Source organism: Trachemys scripta, chromosome 6, assembly GCF_013100865.1.
Source record: "Trachemys scripta elegans isolate TJP31775 chromosome 6, CAS_Tse_1.0, whole genome shotgun sequence".
NCBI lineage: Eukaryota > Metazoa > Chordata > Testudines > Emydidae > Trachemys > Trachemys scripta.
Genome location: NC_048303.1, coordinates 127245474 through 127268307, shown reverse-complemented (window position 1 = coordinate 127268307; position 22834 = coordinate 127245474). Strand labels below are relative to the sequence as shown.

Sequence of the window (22834 nt, the reverse complement as noted above, 5' to 3'; positions counted from 1 at the left end):
GGAGGGGGAATGCGGGGTGATCAGAGGAGGGGGCAGAGTTGGGGCAGGGACTTTGGGGAAGGGGTTGGAGAAGGGGCGGAGTTGGGGCGGGGCCAGGGGCGGAGTTGGGGCAGGGCCGGGGGCGGGACCGGGGCCCCGTGGAGGGTCCTCTTTTTTTAAATGTTTGAATATGGTAACCCTAGTTTAATATCAGTGTTCTAAGATAAAGAATAGAAAGAGAAACCAAAAGAGTGGAGCCCATGCGGAAAGTGCACAATGATTTGTAGGCATCTTCAATGCTGGCCTATGAGCTTGAAAATGGCAACAGTAGTATCCAGCTTCATTAGGTCAATGAAGTGGTGTTCAGATCAGGACTGGATTCTGAGGTCAGGTTAAAGGCCAATCTGGTTCCAGGATTCAAGTTTGGATTAGATGGCACTGTATTCCTGGAGCTGTTCACACAAAATTCTGAACCAAATTGGTGGAAGTTTCTGAAGATGCGTTGTGCTTGTGAGACTTCTGCCATCTTGGGCCATATCGCAAAGAGAGGTTCCTTCCAGCCTGGAATCTGATCCAGGCCTGGAGTCGCAAGGGAACACACTCACATCTGGAGTTTGAATCCAGCCACCCCAACCCCCCAATAATGGGGCAATAGAGAGAGTTGGACTGAGGTTTTGGTTCTGACCCATTCTGAGTACCGTAGCCACCTTGGAATTATGGGTTCACTAGATACATAATGTTAAGCCCAGAAGGGACCATTATGATTGTCTAGTTTGACCTCCTTTATATCACAGACCAGAGAATTTCACACAATGACTCGTATGGTGATTTGCCAGAATTATTTGTTCACCTCCCTGTGTTTGCCTTTACTAGGCTTGGGGTGGGGAGAAACAAAAATCTACTGTTGCCTTCAGCTGTGATGAAAAGTAGTCTGTAAACAAACTTACATGCCATGTCTCAGTACGTGCCGTTCCCACTCAGAGCCCTCTGTAAATGACCTCCCACAAAACTCACATGGAAAACGCTTCTCAGGAGCACCACTGTCAGAGAACATCATGGAATCTGGGAAAGAGTAAAAGAAATGTCATTCACAGATTCATCCATGTTATGGCCAGAAGGGACAATTGCGATAAGCTCGTGTGGCCTCCTCCGCTATCCTTCTGAAAGGGTGTGTGTGAGTGGAGGGGAATCCTTTCAAAAAAACTGGCTCAAACTCTCACCACACACTTTGCAGCTCAAGATTCCTGCTCCCCATCTTCAAACCATGTGATGAAGTTTGCCACCCACAGGTAGGTACATCCCCTTTCTCCACATTTCAGTGGCTAGAGAACACGCATACCTCCCTCAGTATGTTCAAAATCAATTTTATGAGGGAAGCTTAATGCAGAACAGCTTGTAAGAAAGCAAATAAATACAAGTCTAAATACATTTTTCAGTCACAAAGCAAATTTTGGGCTATGCAGTCTCATTATAGTAGGCATCTGATCCCCATATACAAGTCCCTCATGCCCATGTATATAATATCTCACGTGTAAAGCAGTACCTGATACCATTCTAGCCCACGAGAGCTTTGCCCAAATAAATTTGTTAGTCTCTAAGGTGCCACAAGAACTCCTTGTTGTTTTTGCTGATACAGACTAACACGGCTACCACTGAACCCTGTTAATTGGATAGGTGTTTCCTCCCACCCTAATCTTTTGCACAAAATGCCACTGCCCTGATCTGCAGAAGTGCAGAGCACCTACAACTTCAGCTGAAGTCAGGGGAGGCTGCGGACACTCAGCCCTTCATGAATGGCGCCAGCTTTAACAAAAGATGAAACCTTCACTCACAAATTAAGAAGATCGCCACACAAGTCATTAAAAAGAATTGCACGGACTATCTCGGTTGATTCTTTTCACTGGAAATGAGACAGCACCATCTGTTCAGAGCATTAATTCCTTAGCAGGGATTATCTTGAGCAAGAAATCAACAGAATGCCTTCCTGACTCCTCCTCAACTACATAATGAAAGAAAAGGGATTTTGCTTCGTTCCAGTTTGATCTCTGCTCGTCTGGTTTCTTCACTTTAAAATTTAGTCCATTCAAGTTCAAGCTATGACTCAAAATTACCCACACACTCACTCCCATTCTCTGTGTGCGTGTTTGGTACGGATGTGCGTTGCGACGAGTTTGTAACCTTCATCAGTTGTTTAAATTGTAGAGGGAAGGTTCCTTTATGCAGCTTTTATCCTTTTCCCCTGGAAGGAGAACTGGCTTCAGATTTCAGAGGATGCAGCACTTCATTATATGACTAAGCTCCATGGGGCCAGATCCTCAGCTGATGTGAATCAGCATGGAGTCAATGGCACTAGGCCAGTTTACACCAGTTGAGGCTCTGGCCCCTAAGCTTGGTCATACACACTTGTGTGTGTGGTGCAAATTTATAAGCACCACTATAAAACCTCATCTCTGCACCAGGATTAGTCTACCACCCTACTGAGGGTAAGAAGTTTTGGAGGCAATAGCTGCTCTTCTGTGCAAGAATGCACCTAGAGTACAGTAGCCAATGGGAAATTTATTCTGGGTCTGTGCAGAGGAGGTGCAGACAAATGCGTTTTGTTGAACTGCATGAGGGGGATTTAGACTTGTAATTCCCATTAACATTAATGAGCAATAGCTTAGGAACTCCTCCACCCTTTCGGAACAGATCATGTTCTCCTCTCCCACTCCCCAAGACTTCCTTGTCACTTTGGTTTTAAGGTCTGTGAATGTGGATGGCTCCCTGAATTACAAATCAAAGCAGTAAGGTCATCTCAGATCTACCAAGCTGGGTATATGCCACGGTTCCAAGGGAAAAAGGATATTTTGCACACACACGACACCTGAATGCCTTTGACGGCGTGTTATTTTGTGGGCATACATTGCTTGTTTGCCTCTGCATGAATCATTTCACCATCTGAGTTCTAAGATTAAAGGATAGAAGTTCACAGGGGCAGACTGTGCGTCTAGGACACTACTTCTAGCAAGGGGTGGCACGTCGCTGCTCTATCCCAGAAGCATCCCAGGAAAGGAACATCAGCCCTCCCTTCCCCCTGTTGCTCCTGGGGGGAGGGGTTAATTCTCTACTGTCCTACACCAAGTTATTCCTTTCCCCCAGCCCCGCACACAACAGCTTATCTGTGCTGAGATGCTGTACCTGGGCTCCATCCATTCTTTGCCACCCTTCACCCATCTTCTCCAGGGAGCAATATGTGGTTGCACTCCTGCACGTGAGGATCCTGTGGTTCCAGTAGCCCACATAAGGATGTGACAGGGATTCTTACTCCCCTGTGCTGACTTGTAGGCCAAGTCACAACCTAGCTCATGGCGAGTCACTGACTCGAGTGGGGCGGTGGTGTAGTGAAAACTGGGGTAAAATTACAGGCGGTCACTTCAAATTTTAGGGGATTTTCCTGGTCCTGCTTGCAGGCTATGGGGGCTTTATAGGGAAGCATGAGATTTGGGCCTAACAGCAGTCAGTCTACAGACAGCGAGGCTACCGTAAGATGGGGAGAGTTGTGCCTCTTTGTTTTAGGGAGCAGCCTGCTTTCTCTCTCTGTGTGTTTTTGGGTTCTTGTGTGTAACTGTTCTAAATTCTAAGAAATAAAAATAGTGTTATACTACAAACTTCCAGCAAGAGCACTTATGGTTTTTTCTAACTTCTCTCTGTGTGGGAGCTGGGCAAAATTTAATTCATGGTACTTACAGGTGAAAGAGGCCTCTTATGCAAAGTCCAGTCCCTGGCACAAGATGTAGAGTAAAATTTTCAAAAATGCCTAGTGACATAGGAGACTAAGTCTCATTGAAAGTCAATGGAACTTGGACTTTTAAAGTGCCTAATGTTATTTTGAAAATTGGACAAAGGCACTTTTGAAAATTTTACCCACAGTGCCTCTCACAGACGATGTATGTACCATGTCAGATATTAAATGGATACTACTGCAGCTGATACTAGCTAAAAGGGAGAGAAGAGAGGTCATTTCCTAAAGAGGAATCAGCGAAGAATGGCAGGTAAATAAAATCCTCAAAAAAGTATGATTTATGGACCCATTGTTTGATCAAACATGGATTATTTTTAGCCACTCACAGATGCAGAGACCCAGCTGCAAGTGAAAAAAAATACATATGAAATGGTGAAATACTCTCCATGTTATAACCAGTGTCTTTGGGAAATGTAGATATTTCTACTGTCCCTGATGATTAAAACCCCAATCCAGAAAGTTCTAATCTTGTATTTGCATAACAAAAAGCATCCAGAGATTTAAGTATCCTGAAAACAAGTTAAAATAAATGTTTTACTGTGTTGGTCTTCGTAAGAAGTTAATAGGTCTGCTACAGCTGCAAGTTAGGGGATGTGTCCTATAGCTAAAGCAGTATAGGCAGATACTTTCAGCCCTGCAGCTGAAACCCACGGTTGAACTGACAGGACTAATTATATTGACACTAACTTACACTTTTACCTTTACAGATGCCATATTTCTGAGTATTTGTGGAAAAGACATCCCTTCTGCCGATTTTTTAATTTCTCTAGGGCCACCAACAAAGATCTCACAGAACATTTTTTCGATAAGAGCTACGTAGTTTCTTATCCAACACTCCTCCCCCTCATTCAGGGCCATCCCTAGGGGGGTGCGGGGTTCAGGCCTGAAGTGATGTCACTTCTGGGACCGACCGCGCTGGGAGTAGGTAGGGGAGGCCGTGTCCCCACAAACAGCCGGCCTGGCCCCGCCCACACTCCGCCCCCCCCCCCAGGGCCCCACTTCGGCATCACCACTGGCCTTGAAGGGGCTGGGCAGGCTGCAGCAGCACCACACGCTCTCCATCGAGTGGAAGGGGCGGGGCTGGGGATAGTCTCCCCCGGCCAGCGGTTCACCCACCGCCCATGTGGGGCCAGCTAATTGCGCCAGCCTGTGGGGCCCCCCCAAAGCATGGGGCCCAGAGCAGTCGCCCCGATTCACTGTCCCCTAGGGATGGCTCTGCCCTCATTTAAAAAAAAAAAAAAAAAAAAGCTTTGGATGAGTTCTCGCTGAGCACAAGAAACTGTTAAGAAGCGATGTCCGAACTACTGATTGTGCCATGACACTAAAATAGCTAACATGTTGAGATTTCAGTGGAATGAAAGACATAACCTAAACCCGCATTCTGTTCTATACGCTGCCTGTGAGACAACAGCAATACGTTTAAAAAACTTCAAGGAGGTGGGTATTTTCCCTTCTGAAATCCCTTTTGAACGCAATTTTGAATTCTTTTTAAGTTCACAAAAAAAAGTTTACAGTATTCCTTTAGTTGGATGTGTAGAGAAATTGGTAACCTGCCAGTCAGCAGCATGATGGGACGTGGGAACTGGACGGCACAGGGAACTGGTAATGGCATTCACCTTTGAGTTCAAAATGAACCCTGGCTAGCGGTGGCTGCCATATTATGTCTGGTTGATAGAAATACGCAATATAGGGTGGGTTCTGAGAATACACAGAGTACTTCAGTTCCTGGGGCTATTGGTCTGGCAAATTACATAAGCACTAAATCGACTTAGAAATATTAAAGGAAAAAGCCCAGTATTATGGATAGAAGATTTCTTTCGTATTTCCTCCCCTACTAATGTTGGTTAAATTACCAGGATCAGCAGCTGCAGAAAAGAATAATGCCATTCTCCTTCTGATAAGCGCTTTATGAACAGAGTGTGCTACTGAGTAAAACAGACTAGGACTGCACAGAAGAGCTGGCCAGAAAATGGAAAAATCACTTCCCAAGAAAATTTCTCATTTTAAAACAAAAGAGTTTTCCCGAACCAGGACGAAGCATCAAAACAGTGAGAATTTTCAGAGGAAGGGTTGAGAACAATTCTGTTTTGGGAGAATGAATATGGAATTTTCTGCCTGCCTGCCAAGAAGGCTCTTGCGAATTTCATTTGTGGAACTGATAAGAGCCTTCTAACTTGCTTGCCCAAGAGGCGGAGAGCTAGGACATTTGTCTTCTCCTCCAGCTCTGGGAGCTAGAGAAGCAGAGAGTTGGGGTACTCAGCCACTCCAGCCCCAGAGCTGGGGCAGAGAGAGAAGAGGCTGAGGGTGTACTGCCTTGGCACCCTGTAGCGAGGTGGTGGGACACCCCACAGCCCCGCTGAGAGCTGAACCTCCCCTAATCCCAATGTGGGCGGAGCCACTGGGTCCAGCGCCCGCCCCTCCAAGGTCACGGCCCCGACCCGGAAGTATAAAAGCTTGCCTGCAGAGCTCAGTGGAGCTCAGACCGGTGGACAGAGCAGATGTCCATAGCCAAGCTCCCGCTTGGGAAACAGCCGCAGGCTGCGACCGGCCTGCTGAGTCACCGGGCCGGTCGAGCCTACCTCTCGCCCGGTACCCCGAGGAGGACTGGCCAAGCCTGCCCCGTGCCAGCTACCCCGAGGAGGACTGGCCAAGCCTGCCCCGTGCCAGCTACCCCGAGGAGGACTGGCCAAGCCTGCCCCGTGCCAGCTACCCCGAGGAGGACTAGCTGAGCCTGCCCCGTGCCAGCTACCCTGAGGAAGAGCCGAGCCTGCCCTCCGCTACCTACCCAGAGGAGCCAATGCTGGTGGAGAGCACCGACGACACTAAGACGGCCCAGGTACCATACGAGGGGGAGTGTGGAAGTAGCCCGGGGGCAGCCAACCCCAGTCTGGCTGCTGCACTGCCAGAGCCGATGTCAGTGTGTTGCAGCCAGGATCCCCACTGACAGCAGCGAGTTTCCGTCGCTGCTAGGGCCCCGGGCTGGGACGCAGTGGAGTGGGAGGGCCTGCGTCCCCCCTGCCACCCACTCCTTGGGTGGCAGACTCCCCCTGTTTCCCCTGGCCTAGAGAGGCTGGGTACCAGATTGACTATTTGTTTGCTGCCCCACCCTGACCTAGGGCCTGGGCTGTCCCAAACTGACCCAGACCCTGTTACAAGGCCTGGGCCACTGATTGACTATTTGCTTGCTGCCCGCCCTGACTTGGGGCCTGGGCTGCTATAGATGTTGCCTCGGCCCTTGCTTAAGGGCCTCTGTTTCGGACCTCTTGACTCAGCCCCTGCTTATGGGCCTGAGCCCCTAACTGTGTGCCTGTTGTCCCAGACTGCCGCCGGACCAGAGCGAGGCGGTGGGACACCCCACAGCCCCGCTGAGGGCCAAACCTCGGCCCAAACCCACTACACACCTCTTTTGGGAAAGGTTTCAGTTCAGGTTGCCTAGCTCTAACTGCACAGCCCTTGTAATCTGAAACTGACAGCTGATTCAGGCCCTGATTCAGCCACGCACCTAACCAAGTGCCCAGCTTTCAGCAAGTGAAAACCAATGGGAGTACTCACATCCTAAAGGTTAGGCGCATCCTTAAGTATGTGGCTGAACTGGGGTCTTAACAGGTAATGTGCTTCCAAAATGGAGCACTTTGTTATTCTTGCTTCAAAGCTGCCAGCCAGCCTGAATCTAAAAAGGGTTCCTCCGGACGGTCGAAACAACAGACTGGACTTCTACATAGATTGCTTCCGCTAACGTGCAAAGGCTGAAATTGTGGAAAAGCAACATCACCTGCCCCATAACCTCAGCCATGCTGAACACAACGCCATCTACAGCCTCAGAAACAACTCTGACATCATAAATCAAAAATGCTGACAAAGGAGGTGCTATCGTCATCATGAATTTATTGGAATATGACCAAGAGGCTGCTCTACAGCTCTCTAACACCACATTCTACAGGCCATTATCCTCTGATCCCACTGAGGATTACCTAAAGAAACTACACCATCTGCTAAAAAAACTCCCTGACAAAGCACAGGAACAAATCTGTACAGACACATGCCTAGAACCCCGACCAGGGGTATTCTATTTGCTACCCAAGATCCATAAAGCTGGAAATCCTGGACGCCCCATCACCTCAGGCATTGGCACCCTAACATCAGGCTTGTCTGGTTATGTGGACTCTCTCCTCAGGCCCTATGCTACCAGCACTCCCAGCTATCTTCGAGACACCACTGACTTCCTGAGGAAACTACAATCCATCGGTGATCTTCCAGAAAACACCATTCTGGCCACTATGGATGTAGAAGCCCTCTACACCAGTATTCCACACAAAGATGGACTACAAGCTATCAGGAACAGTATCCCCGATAATGTCACAGCTAACCTGGTGGCTGAACTTTGTGACTTTGTCCTCACCCACAACTATTTCACATTTGGGGACAATATATACCTTCAAGTCAGCGGCACTGCTATGGGTACCCGCATGGTCCCCACAGTATGCCAAAATTTTTATGGCTGACTTAGAACAACGCTTCCTTAGCTCTCATGCCCTAACGCCCCTACTCTGCTTGCGCTACACTGATGACATCTTCATCATCTGGACCCATGGAAAAGAAGACCTTGAGGAATTCCACCATGATTTCAATAATTTCCATCCCACCATGAACCTCAGCCTAGATCAATCCACACAAGCGGTCCATTTCCTGGACACTACTGTGCTAATAAGCGATGGTCACATAAATATCACCCTATACCAGAAACCTACTGACCGCTACACTTACCTACATGCCTCCAGCTTCCAACCAGAACACACCACACGACCCACTGTCTACAGCCAAGCTCTAAGATATAACCGCATTTGCTCCAATCCCTCAGACAGAGACAAGCACCTACAAGATCTCTATCAAGCATTCTTAAAACTACAATACCCACCCGCTGAAGTGAAAAAACAGATTGACAGAGCCAGACGAGTACCCAGAAGTCACCTCCTACAAGACAGGCCCAACAAAGAAAATAACAGAACACCACTAGCTGTCACCTTCAGCCCCCAACTAAAACCTCTCCAGCCCATCATCAAAGATCTACAACCGATCCTGAAAGATGATCCCTCACTCTCACAGATCTTGGGAGACAGACCTGTCCTCGCTTACAGACAACTCCCCAACCTAAAGCAAATACTCACCAGCAACCACACATCACTGAACAAAAACACTGACTCAGGAACCTATCCTTGTAACAAAGCCCGATCCCAACTCTGTCCACATATCTATTCAAGTGACATCATCATAGGGCCTAATCACATCAGCCATACCATCAGGGGCTCGTTCACCTGCACATCTACCAATGTGATATATGCCATCATGTGCCAGCAATGCCCCTCTGCCATGTACATTGGCCAAACCGGACAGTCTCTACGCAAAAGAATTAATGGACACAAATCTGACATCAGGAATCATAATACTCAAAAACCAGTGGGAGAACACTTTAACCTGGCTGGCCATTCAATGACAGACCTGCGGGTGGCTATCTTACAACAGAAAAACTTCAAAAACAGACTCCAACGAGAGACTGCTGAGCTGGAATTGATATGCAAACTAGATACAATCAATTTAGGATTGAATAAGGACTGGGAATGGCTGAGCCATTACAAACATTGAATCTATCTCCCCTTGTAAGTATTCTCACACTTCTTATCAAACTGTCTGTATTGGGCTAGCTTGATTATCACTTCAAAAGTTTTTTTTCTCTTACTTAATTGGCCTCTCAGAGTTGGTAAGACAACTCCCACCTGTTCATGCTCTCTGTATGTGTGTATATATAGCTCCTCAATATATGTTCCATTCTATATGCATCCGAAGAAGTGGGCTGTAGTCCACGAAAGCTTATGCTCTAATAAATTTGTTAGTCTCTAAGGTGCCACAAGTACTCCTGTTCTTTTTTCTAAAAAGGAAAGTCACGCATAAAGGAGGGGAAGGACAAAAAGCTAAAGAAGAGCAAGACAACAGAACCATGATGGCCCAAAAATAAATTTCTCCACTAACTTTGATATCACAATCACACTGGATTAACATGGAACAGCAAGGTTGCATATGGGTTACCGACATACAAATTTGATAGCCCTCTGGACTACCATGCTATAGAACAATTTACTGACATGTACAAAAGACCGCAGTTGCCTAGATGTGATCTGCTTTTTCTCAGCATGCATCCTGTCCATGGTTCCTGAAAAATCTGTTGTTGAGTAATGGCTCATCTTGTTCTATGGGGCTGTCAGAGACATTCCTATGCCCAGCCTGGGAGAAAAGGAAGCAATACTGACCTCTCTCTTCGGTCTTGGGGCTCATCTCCTCTTCCTTTTCCTCCTCATCACTGCTGGAGCTCTCAGTTTTCCCTTTCATTTGTTCCAGCTGATCCAAGTTAACCCGCCCAACCAGCTCAAAATTACGACTCACCTTAAAAGAAACAATATAAACATTAATTAATATTCATGTCTATTAAAAAAAAACCCAACACCTCTATTTGCAGAGTAATGTCTGATGAGTAAAATTTGCCAGAGGCCATTTTTACCAACACTCTGTCAAGTTAATACCCATTCCCTTGAAACACAATTAGACACTCCTCTAATTGTTTCACTTATGTTTTTTTATAAAGCATTTCTCCATGCTTCACCTTGCAACCCTCTTGTCAGCTGAGCTTGTTTTTCCCCTATGTGCAGGTTTTAAACTTAATTAATAATAATAATAATAATAATAATACAGGTATCACTATTAACCCCCAAGCATTCTATAGTCATCATCATTGCAGGGGACTACTAATCTGATGTGGTATCATATTAATATAGCCCCATGCTAGTGCAGCAGAATCCTTTGTGAATGATTCATTCAGTTTAATGCATGGAGAGATGGGTCCTTTAACTATACATGTCTGCTGTCCGAGTGAGTACGTTTTCACTCATTAATAACAGATTAATTTTAATTACAAAGGGTTGCTAAGTGCTTCACAAACTGATTTACAAACCATAAAGGGAACACTTCACCCAGCAGTCAAATTCAGCTAACCCTTACGTGAAATGTGCCAGCTATTTAACAGCTCACAGCAATAGTACATAACAGCTCAGGGTGGAAAGTGAAGAACTCGTGTATCCAACTGAAACGGTGGACAAAGATTTACAACAGAGGCGCAGATACAATTACCCAAGATGAAACACGACCAGGACGCTGGGGTTAATACCTTTTATGTGAACAGCGCCCTGGGATTTTTAATGACCACTAGTGGTCATGACTTTGGATTCAGATTGATCTGAAACGACAGCACCTCCAGTAGCACCAGCATTATGCCAAGGCTCTGATCCAGTACTGACAACATTTCCTGCAGCACCTTGGATGAAGTAACAGCTTGACACGACTGTTTTCTGGGAGGGGAATTGGAATGAATTTAAAGCGCAAGTCACTTTACATCTGAGAAACTTTTACAAAGTGAAGTGCTTTCCCACAGAGAAATGACAATAAACACAATAGCATGACAGCAGCACCTACAACTAACAAACAAAAGTTTTTTTTCTCCTGCTGATAATAGCCCACCTTAATTGATCAGTCTTGTTAGAGTTGGTATGGCAACACCCATTTTTTCATGTTCTCTGCGTATATCTATCTATCTACCCTACTGTATTTTCCACTTCATGCATCCGATGAAGTGGGTTTTAGCCCACGAAAGCTTATGCCCAAATACATTTGTTAGTCTCTAAGGTCCCACAAGTACTCCTCGTTCTTTTTACCTACAACTAAGGAGCACTGCTAAATACAAGTACTGTGCACAAAATAGCTGAAATAACTAATTTTTAAAAAGTGTGAGAGAGCATGAACAAAGTAACTGCTGGGTTATTTAGGCTATGACTAGAGACAAGAATACATCTCTGGTAAGAGCCAGGACAGGGGTAAAATCTTCCCATAATGAAGCACCCAATCAAAGGCATGGGGAATAGTGAATCCTGGCCCAGCACCTGGGCTGTGGTCAGTGGGGGAAATGGGAGAGCTAAAAATTGTACATTGCAGACGAGTAGAAAGATTCTAAAGCAGCAGTAAAGAGAAGAGGAGAGAAGCATGCCAATTGTTAACAAGCTGACATAAGGAAAATAAACGCATTGCAGTTCAGTTCACAGAGCTAGTTTTTAAAATGCAGTGGAATAACTTTTAGGGCAAAACAGATTCTGCTGATACTTTTGGTGCTTATTTTGTCAATAACATTTTTGGTTTGTTTAGCAAAAGTAGTGGGAATAAATTTCCAGCATGGAACAGGAGGTAAGCAGCTAAGTGATTATCTCCCTACAAACTCTGACAAAAAAATATGTATTCCTAAAATTCTGAGCTGAAGCAATGCAAAGCCTCAATCCTGGAGAGGATCATCCCTCGAAGAACATCTTGAGTTAGAATTATAGGGTCTGATCCAAAACCAACTGATATTACTGGACATATACTTAATAACTTCAATGGGTTTGGGTCACACCCATAGTCAGGTAATTCTAAAAATTAATATTGCCAAAGCACCCTTAACTTGGCATGATGTACACGTGATGTATTTTTTATTTATCTTTTCCTTAAGTGTAAACCAAAATGTATTACACGGTTATTAAAATATGTACTACATGCAATGTTGTTGATGTTATTTATTGCCAGAGCAATTTCAACTTTTGAAATCTCCCAACTTTTATGGGACTGGATCACACTGCCTTAATTGTTGCTTCATAACTATTAAAAAAGGTAAATTCTCCACATAGACATTCAGGTATCTGAATGGCTCAGGAGGGGTACCCAAAATTCAGGAAAAACCCCTGCAAACAAACAAACAAGATTTTGGAAAATAGGAATTTCACAAAAAAATTATTCCATCCTGGGGGTCATTTCCAAATCTTGACTCACTTACCTTTACTAAAAGTCAAGTCAACTTACCACTTGCAATGTGTACATAGTCCCAAAGAAAATCCTGCTAAGAACTTACTTTATGCTCATCTCGAAGATGAGTGTCCAGCTCCTCCGTGTGTTTGGTCTCATAGTAGCACAGTTGGCATTTGTAAGGTTTCAGTTCATTGTGCTTCTCTATGTGCTGCTGTAAGCTCTCATCACTGGAGCAGGTGAAGGTACACTTATCACAGCGGAAAACTACTCCCTGCAAGTATTTTGACAGTTTGGATCGGCAGACTTCAATGGGAACAACTCGCTCTTCTGTTGAGATAAATGTGACGAGAAGAGCATTTTCATTTAAAAAAAAAGTCAGCACTGTATCAACAACCTTCCCCCTCTTTCCCCCCGAGAAACAAGATTTGCTATGTATGTATACAATCCATTTAGCAGCAAGTAGTTTGAAGCATTTTCTTGAGGGTGGGATAAGATGGGGGGAGCTAAACTGGACTGACCAAAGAAATGCAACTACATTCCCTTCACAAAGGTAGGGTCAATCCTCTTCAAGACGGTGAATGCAGAGGTCATCCTGAAAACTATCACTAATTAGGTGGGAGAAAGGGAAGGAAGAGAGGAAGCGGTGCAGCAGGACTCAGGGCCGCAGAGTCTGGGAGTTGGTGGGTAGGACACAGTTGACAGGATGGGGTTTTTCTGTTGATGTCTGAGCTGAGCATAGCAAGGGGAAGTCTAGGTTGGATATTAGGAAACACTATTTCACTAGGAGGGCGGTGAAGCACTGGAATGGGTTACCTAGGGAGGTGGTGGAATCTCCTTCCTTAGAGGTTTTTAAGGTCAGGCTTGACAAAGCCCTGGCTGGGATGATTTAGTTGGGGTTGGTCCTGCTTTGAGCAGGGGGTTGGACTAGATGACCTCCTGAGGTCCCTTCCAACCCTGATATTCTATGATTCTATAAGAGCCTTTAAATATTACTGTAGTACTTTAGTCACAGACCAATACTCCACTGTGCTAAATGCTGTACAGATTAGCTTTTAAATACTGTGACTAAGACTAGAGATGAACACCCATTTCATTTCCCACCCATGGGCTCAATTCTACCAATTCAGTTTTTCATCCCAATCTGCCCAATGTGTTAATATACATTTCAGGCTTTAGTTTAAATATATAGTGAAAAATTATTCTATTGAATTTTAATAATACATTTCAGGCTTTAGTTTAAATATATAGTGAAAAATTATTCTATTGAATTTTAATATTACACAGACAGGTGTCTATATTGTATGTAACACACAATCACACTCATGTAACAGAGTGACCGACAAGACGTTTTCCACATTTCCACTGAGCTAGAATCCTGCAATTTGGTTCCTTCATCCACTATGGGCCACTGAGTATTGTGTGCACACCGGAGAAATCCCCCATTCAATATAGGGTCACCGAAAGGTCTTCATTACTTAACTGCCCTTTTGAACTAGGGCACAGGAATTTAAGACTGTTATCCCTTAAGGACTGCAGGTTAAGAGGCAGTTCAATGTTTCTAACATAGCGAATCACTAACGACTTATTTTAAAGAAGTAGGCCCGATTCTCAGCTGATGTAACCTGGTGCAGCTCTCCGAATTTCAACGGAGCTCTGCCACACAAGAGGTGGATCCAGACCAATGTATCAGTTTCTTTGGTAAAGTGGAAATGTGGGGTCTCTTGCTTCCCATTTGGAGACATTAAAGTAATCCTGGTTTCTAGTAATTTATTGTACTGATAGAATTCCTACACACACCCCCAACCCCACCCCCACCCATACAGGAATGATATGCATATAATAAATGCATTTATCATGCATCTCTGACCATTTCATGTGCCCTCTCTGCCAAGTAATCTATTTTTCAAATATTTAAATATTCCAAACCCCTCAGCTGCTTCAAGCATCTGTTTATTAAAACAAAACAAAACAAACCAACCTGATTTCAAAATATTTCCTTCTCCTCACACCACTCCAAAAGGTGGAATTTCCCCCAAAGCTATTCTTGCTAAAGGCTCAGAACAAGTAAGATTTGCTCCTGCACCAATGACAGTTGTTCCATCTGTAAAAATGTCAACTCATGGCCCTTCAGGGGAAGAAAAAAACCCAGTGGTGGTGGTGGTGTTGGGGAGGCTACAAGATAACAGATTTAAAGTTGTGACATTTGGGGGCATAGGAAAACTATTTTAGAAGGCTCCCTCCGAGTTCTGTGAATTTGGACTTGTGGAACCAAGGCATCTGGCTTGAAAGCTGCTTTCAGCACTGGAAAAATACCAGAGCCTTTCATCCTATGCTGGATAGGAAAGCACATCCGAGAATGGCCAGTAAAATGTAACGGCATCGTCTGGGCTAAATTAAAGGCTAATGGCTGAGCTGGGCACAGATCTGGAGTTCCCCGGTTCCAGTTACAGAACTTCCAAGGGCTCTCCAAATCGGACTGCCATGAAGCCCAAGAGTGACTCAAACGTCTCCTCACCGCTGTATGCCTGCAACGCAGGCTCCGGTCCTATAAACTCCCTCCCCCTTCAGACTAGGAAAGGGCACAGAATCACTGCTCCTCTGTGCCCATAAAAGGGAAGTTAAACCACACTGATGATGTGTAACTGATTGAGCTGAGTAGGTGACACATGGCAGAAGGCTCTCAGAGGCAGACTAACGACATCCTGCGCCCATAACTTTTAATGGGAAACATACTCCTTGCTTAAAGTTCTCTAACAAGCCATTCCATGCTCTAGCTGATAATGGCTTGAGCCCAGTGAATGGTCAACTTCTATCACCGCCCATTAACTGTGGCTAAAGAGAGGGTGATGTGCTGCCAAATGTCAGCCACATCCTCTGAAATCAGGGACCTTTCATTCTGACTGGGGCCTCTGGACATCATCTCAACAGAAACAATATTTGCAGTGTGTTCTCATCCTTCAGTGCCACATGGCAAAGACCCGAACGTCACAGTGAGAACTAGCCAGTACAAGGTTGTACACCTGTAACTCGTTATCTGCTGGGGAGGGAGAAAGGGCACCAATCAACATAAAAGACCAGATCCTCAGCTGGTGTAAATTAGCATAGCTCCACTGTTTTTATGCACAGCATCCATTACTCACCCTCAACCCCCTGCAAAATTCGTGCTTGGACAGACAGCCTGACACCAAGGCCCTCTTTCCGTCTCTGGAATGGCTTCAGAACAGACTGCAGCAAGGCAGCCACCCCATGCCTCACTCCTGTCCAGAAAGGCTTAGCTCTCAAGATGCAAGGGTATTTCAGTGCCCAAGTACATTAACCCCTCGACCGCTCTACTGAGGCTGCCATTATTAGTGTCAAACATGATCTGGTCACATGTTTCTCAGGAAGGAGGACTTGGATGGATGGAATTGACCTGGCTGTCCTTTAGAATTTGGGTGCTATGTGTATGAAAGAACCGCTCTTCGTGGGCCCTTGAAAGCGGACATCATCTGACTCTTCCCAGGCCCAATTCTCAGTTTCACTAAGGTCTCTTTACACTGCCTGAATGGTGTAAAAGGGCCTTTCTGTAGGTTCATTGCAACAACACTCACAAAGCCTATGTACAATGAAGCTTTGCCTAAGGAGGATGGGGCATGGAGAGGGTAGAAGAACTTGATTAAATTTGGATGCTTTTTTCCCTTTTTTGGAGGGGTCTTTCAGTAGTGTTGACTATCAAGTTCATTTATTTGTTTTCAAGTTTTTATTTTGTATGTCTAGAGATCTACGACAGGAGCACTGGATAAATTGGATAAAATTAAAAGACAAAACATGTGTCTCTTTTCACAGGGCCAGATTAGAACTGAGATGAGAGATGCTCTATCTTATAGAGCTTGTTAGAAAATGGAAACAGAAGTGCAACTCCGCAAGGAGCGTAAATGTGCTAACGCGCACACACGGTCCCATCTAGCAAATGGTCTGGTCTCTATTATTTTCAGCCACCAATAACTCTTAGGGGACTGTTCTGGCAGCTGGGCAGAGCGATGCTTCACAGCTGCCACTCAGGCAGCTCTGCTCTACCTGAAGACTCACCAAGACAGGGGTTCAAGGCTGCTCTGCGTGGCTGGAGAGTTGCAAAGTCGCTGCAGTGGGGCCAAGGAACTGACCCACAGTTTCACAGAATAGTTATCTGCCTGCTCCCTTGGGGTGTTGTGAGGATCAACTCGTTAATGTCTGCACAGTGCTTTGAACATGTAAAGTGCTACCAAAGATTACTGAACATTTGCAGTTTTCCTCAAAAATCTTGCATCAGTGGAAGTTTTCCAACCAGGTCTAGCGCGCTGCAACCCATTCTCTTCTCTATGCTTGTTTATTCACGCTTTAAAAGCTGTGCCTACTCGCACAGTCCAGATACAAACACAGGACAGAGAACAACCTCACTAGGGCGCCTATGTGCGGTAACACAAGTAATGACGACGACAACTCACACAAACTATAAAACAACTTGCACAAACTGTACCTAGTGAACTCTTCTGACCCAATCAATGCCTCAGAAGTGCCGATAAACACATTCCTCAGTGATGCCTCTAACAGCCCAAATACAGCCTAACCCACCTCCTTCTCAAAAGCCACAGAAGACAGATCCTGCAGATCAACAGACTTGGGCTGTCTAGTGCGATAACACCTTTGGAGGATGAGCTCAGCACCAAGTGCCATTGCCTGCCAAGCTTTTACACTCCATGAGCTGGCTCGATCACAGAGGTGGGCAAACTTTTTGGTCCAAGGGCCACATTGGGGTTGCACAACTGTATAGAGGGCGAGTAGGGAAGGCTGTGCCTCCCCAAACAGCCTGGCCCCTGCCCCCTATCCACCACCTCCCACTTTCCACCCCCTGACTGCCACCCTCAGAACCCCCGACCCATCCAACCCCCCTGCTCCTTGTCCCCAGACCGCCCCCCACCCCCTATCCAAACCCCCTGCTCCCTGTTCCGACCCCTATCCACACCCCCGCCCCGACAGCCCCCCCGGGACTCCCACCCCCTATACAACCGCCCTCTGCTCCTCATCCCCTGACCACCCCCTCCCGGGACCCCCTGCCCCTAACTGCCCCCAGGATCCCACCCCCTTATCCAACCCCCGTTCCCGGTCTCCCGGGACCTCCACCCCCTATCCAACCCCCCGCTCCCTGTCCCCTGACTTCCCCAACCTCTATCCACACCCCCACCCTGTGCTCCTCGTCCCGTGACCACCCCCTCCCATGACTCCCTGCCCCTAACTGCCCCCCAGGATCCCACCCCCTTATTCAACCCCCCCTGCGCCCGCTGACTGCCCTCCTGACCCCATCCACACCCCCGTCCCCCGACAAGCCCCCCAGGACTCCCACTCCCAACCCTCCCTGTTCCCCATCCCCTTACCATCCCCCCAGAACCTCTGCCCCATCCAACCGTCCCCTCCTCCCTGACTGCCTCCCAGGACCCCCGCCCCCTTACCCAACCCCCCTGCTCCCCGCCCCCTTACCAGCAGCGGGAGCTCGCAGCCACGAAATCCAGCCAGAGCAAGCTGCACTCCCTACCCTGCCCAGCGGGAGCGGCGAGCCAGAGTGTGGCCTGCCCGGAGATGTGGCTACAGGGGAGGGGCCGGGGACTAGGCTCTCTGGCCGGGAGCTCAGGGGCCGGACAGGACGGTCCCGCGGGCCACTTTTCCCAAGTCTGCTCTATCAATTGCCTTTTGAGTCCTAGGAAGGTCTGTATGATCTTCCCAGATGCCCCTTCAATACAGTCTTTCCAACAGCCGGAAGTACTTATCAACTTGATCTACTTCATTGTTTGGAGCCTTTCTAAACCTGAAGCAGCACAGAATATAGTGAAGTACGTTGTGTGACAGGGCTGCCACACAAGAAGACTCTCCTCCAGGAAAAGATGGCATTTGAAACCCACATTTGCTCAGCATCAATATCGTACTGCGAGATTCTGCTTAACCTGCGAGTAGGCAGGGAGCCATCCCACACATGGGTTTGGATTTAGGCAGCCAACAGACCATCTCTAAGCATCAAGTGTGATAACTTTCGGCAGGAATCCCAGCCCAGAGTGTCCAAACAGCTGTCTCTCCTGGACTTTCAAGCCTGTGGTTAATAGAGTAGGATAATCTCGAAGTCAGCTCTTAATTGTTTTAAAAAGTTTTGGCCATTTTTGCTCCAAAGTATAGTTGATGCAGGTGTGGTGAAGAAAGATATTTTAAGTCCTAATGGGATCTTCTGGGGTGTCCAGGGTAGAGGACGGTGCAGATGGAATAGACCCATCCTTTAACAATGTATATGGAACAGAGATTTTTAGATAATGGACTCATTAGAAATACATTCATATGGTAAACACGTTTCTGGGTGAGCAGGGTGCTATCTTGCCCCACAGAGTGATAGGAGAAGCATAACACATGCTAACCAGATGTCAAATGATGGTAAACGTTTCTGGTGGAAATTCTAAACAGAAATTTCAAATCTGCCCTCTATCCACTTTGGTCTAATTCTTTGTATTTCATAGAAAAGAAACAAAATACATCACTAAAAATATGTGCAAAGGCTTCTGGGCTACTCAACATTTTAATGTTCACATTCAGATGAAAACTTCATTTCATAGGCCTGAAATAAACAGGTATCGTTCAAGGTTTTCTTTGTCAGACACAAATACTACAAGGGATGTCTTTACCTCTGTGCAGGACTATATGGTCAATCATGTTACGTTTGTATTTGGTGTGGTACAGGCAAAGAGGACAGCGAAGGTCTTTGGGTCCTTCCTCAGGAACTGCGGAATGCCCAGCTTCCACGTGCATAGTAAAAGCAGATCTATAAAGTAAGGAGAAGCAGAAGAGATAAAAATCAGTATTTTATAGGTCTACATGTCAAGTGCCACAGCTCTATCACCGAAATGTTATTTAAAGTGCTACAGATGCCACTTACTCCTGTCTGTGTAAAACCACACAATACTTCAGTGGGACTCCTCATACGAGTAACACATGCGTGTATGTATTTGCAGGATTTACTCTTACATAGCCATCACGTACTCTGACAAAATATTCTATTGCAGTGGTTGCACTGATCACGGGGCTATAGTTAATGCAGCAAAAGAATTTCCATTCCACATGCTCAAAAGAGGTCTTTGGGCTGAAAACTTCCATGCCTGGTCTCTGCCAAAGGCGAAACATGTTTGGAAAATTTGAGCAAAATTCCTTCAACAGTTCTGGAGTCACAAGGCTGAAGATAAATGTCACTCTGACAACAGAAACATTCTCGCCACCTTTCTTTTGTGGGCCTAACTCAAAAACAGCTGAAACACTATGTTCCAGATTTGGTATATAAATAGACTTTAGTCAGCAGAAAATGTTTTGCAGCAAGTTATACTACTAGCTGTACATGTAGAAGACAGATACACTGCACACTCATACCTAAGAGTTAACTATGTACCTATGTGGCTACAAGGCCAGCTGTGGAGGAGGCGTTGGTAAACTTGAGTGGTTCAATAATTTTGGATTAAGGAGTGATGGAGCCTGTAAATGCAGCAAGCTGCTTAACTCTTCACTAAGGAATTTACAGTCCCTGTTGGCTTGATATAAGGACCTTTGGACTATAAGGTGGATAGAAAGCTGGCTAGATCATCGAGCTCAACGGGTAGTGATCAATGGCTCCACGTCTAGTTGGCAGCCGGTTTCAAGCGGAATACCCCAAGGGTCGGTCCTGGGGCCGGTTTTGTTCAATATCTTCATTAATGATCTGGAGATTGGCATGGATTGCACCCTTGGCAACTTTGCAGATGATACTAAACTGGGAGGAATGGTAGATACGCTGGAGGATAGGGACAGGATACAGGGGGACCTAGACAAATTAGAGGATTGGGCCAAAAGAAACCTGATGAGGTTCAACAAGGACAAGTGCAGAGTCCTGCACTTAGGACGGAAGAATCCCATGCACTGCTACAGACTAGGGACTAAGTGGCTAGGCAGCAGTTCTGCAGAAAAGGACCTAGGTGTTACAGTGGACGAGAAGCTGGATATGAGTCAACAGTGTGCCCTTGTTGCCAAGAAGGCTAACGGCATTTTGGGCTATATAAGTAGGGGCATTGCCAGCAGATTGAGGGACATGATCATTCCCCTCTATTCGACATTGCTGAGGCCTCATCTGGAGTACTGTGTCCAGTTTTGGGCTCCACACTACAAGAAGGCTGTGGAAAAATTGGAAAGAGTCCAGCAGAGGGCAACAAAAATGATTAGGGGGCTGGAGCACATGACTTATGAGGAGAGGCTGAGGGAACTGGGATTATTTAGTCTGCAGAAGAGAAGAATGAGGGGGGATTTGATAGCTGCTTTCAATTACCTGAAAGGGGGTTCCAAAGAGGCTGGATCTAGACTGTTCTCAGTGGTACCAGATGGAGTAATGGTCTCAAGTTGCAGTGGGGGAGGCTTAGAGGTATTAAGAAAAACTTTTTCACTAGGAGGCTGGTGAAGCACTGGAATGGGTTCCCTAGGGAGGTGGTGGAATCTCCTTCCTTACAGTTTTTTAAGGTCAGGCTTGACAAAGCACTGGCTGGGATGATTTAGTTGGGGATTGGTCCTGCTTTGAGCAGGGGGTTGGACTAGATGACCTCCTATCAGATTCTATGATATCAAGAAAATGACAAACTCTGCTGGCTTTGGGCCTGGTCCAGTGGCCAATGAAGTCAATAGGAGTCTTTTCATTGACTTCAATGGGTGTTCTTCTGTGTTTCACTCTCCATAATGAATAGAGGATGGGACTTTTCTACATTCCTGAGAGGAAAGACCGAATCCCCAAATGCTTGAGAAACACTGCATTAAGGAACGCAAACCTCCATGTCACAAGTGTTAACATATTTAATTATATGTTGATTTAAGACAGTATTGTTTTGTCTAGTGTTATTGGTTGGAGAAAGGAGTAATAATAATAAGTGATGAACAACAGTCTAAAACCATGGAACTGGAAATACATGGAAATAACTGAATTTTTATTTTGGGGGTGTTTAACCGATTTGATGAAATATTCAAATATACCGTCACACACTTTTGGTTATGTGTTTCACTTCTGCTGTCTGAACTAGATGGAGAAAAAGGGAGGAAATTATAAAGTTATATGATAAAGACTTCTTTAGACAATCAGTGGGAACTTCACTAGAACATCTGCCTTCCTCACGTCTCATGCTGGCTTCTAACGCCCTCCAAAAACACACACAGGAGTTTTCTGATGGGCCATAAACTCTCATGCTTCAAGGCATAAACCAACTTCTAACCACAGATGATTGGGAAGAATCATTCTCTGTGGACACACTATTCTGTAACAACCTATTGCAGGGATTTCTTGCACCTTTCCTCTTCAGCAGGAAGTAGTGAATGCTGTCAGAGACAGGAAAGTGGATTAGATTAACCCTGGTGTGATCTGGAAAGGCAGTTCTTATGTATTTCTCCCTAATTATCCATTGTTATGTTTCTCTTCAGCTCCAGTCAGCCATCTCAGGAACCAGAGTGCTTGTCTTTTAAAGTGTTAGAAGTGATTTCAGTTTATCTGTTTTGTACAATACTTACTTAAAGCCTGTATAAAAGGAACAATCTTTGCACTTGAAGAGTTTCTTCCCTCCATGTTTGTCACGGTAGTGACGCCGAATGCTCTGAATGTAACCCGAGGAGAATTCACAAAATTCACAGTTAAGGATGGCTTCAGTTTTCTGTTCAGCTCCTGCAGCAGCCCCAGAAAGTGGGATGGGGCTAATGTTGTTGTTGTTCCTGGCCAGAGCTGCTGACTGGTAGTGGTTCAGCTGTTGCTGAACATCAGGAGGTTCGGAGTACGAAGAATCTGGGGAGAAAGTGAAGGGGAAGTTATACCAGTTGGTCAGAGAATGTGAGGTTTTAAGGACCTGATCCAAGTCCTGTTTACTTTGATTGGAGTTAGATCAAGCCCTAAATCATGAAAATGTAGACACTTCTTTCAGAAGTGGTGTGGAGGGAAGAATGGTACTTGTTCATCTCTACAATCTCAAATCTAGTTTATATTTTACAATTAAAGGCAGTTGACTGAAATCATTATTTTTAATGATCAAGTGAGAGGCTTCAAAATGGAGGCAGTATAAAAAGGAGCCTAGTTTCAAGAAATCTGTAAACTGTGAAATAGAGGCAGGTTAATATACTGTGAGCATTCTTCTATATTTGACGCATAATCCAAAACAGATT

General features: G+C 45.7%; 1 protein-coding gene across 8 annotated transcripts in view; it reads right to left on the bottom strand.

Annotated features, from left to right (window-relative positions):
• ZNF462 (zinc finger protein 462) overlaps positions 1 to 22834 on the bottom strand; it is a 119063-nt gene that overhangs the window by 9266 nt on the left and 86963 nt on the right. For all 8 annotated transcript variants that reach the window (XM_034774447.1, XM_034774443.1, XM_034774441.1 and 5 more), the window contains 5 exons: positions 22193 to 22460; positions 19312 to 19448; positions 12738 to 12961; positions 10063 to 10195; positions 927 to 1041 (listed from right to left, as the gene is read on the bottom strand). In XM_034774447.1, the coding sequence (XP_034630338.1) occupies positions 927 to 1041; positions 10063 to 10195; positions 12738 to 12961; positions 19312 to 19448; positions 22193 to 22460 (877 nt within the window). The remainder of the gene's footprint in view (positions 1 to 926; positions 1042 to 10062; positions 10196 to 12737; positions 12962 to 19311; positions 19449 to 22192; positions 22461 to 22834) is intronic.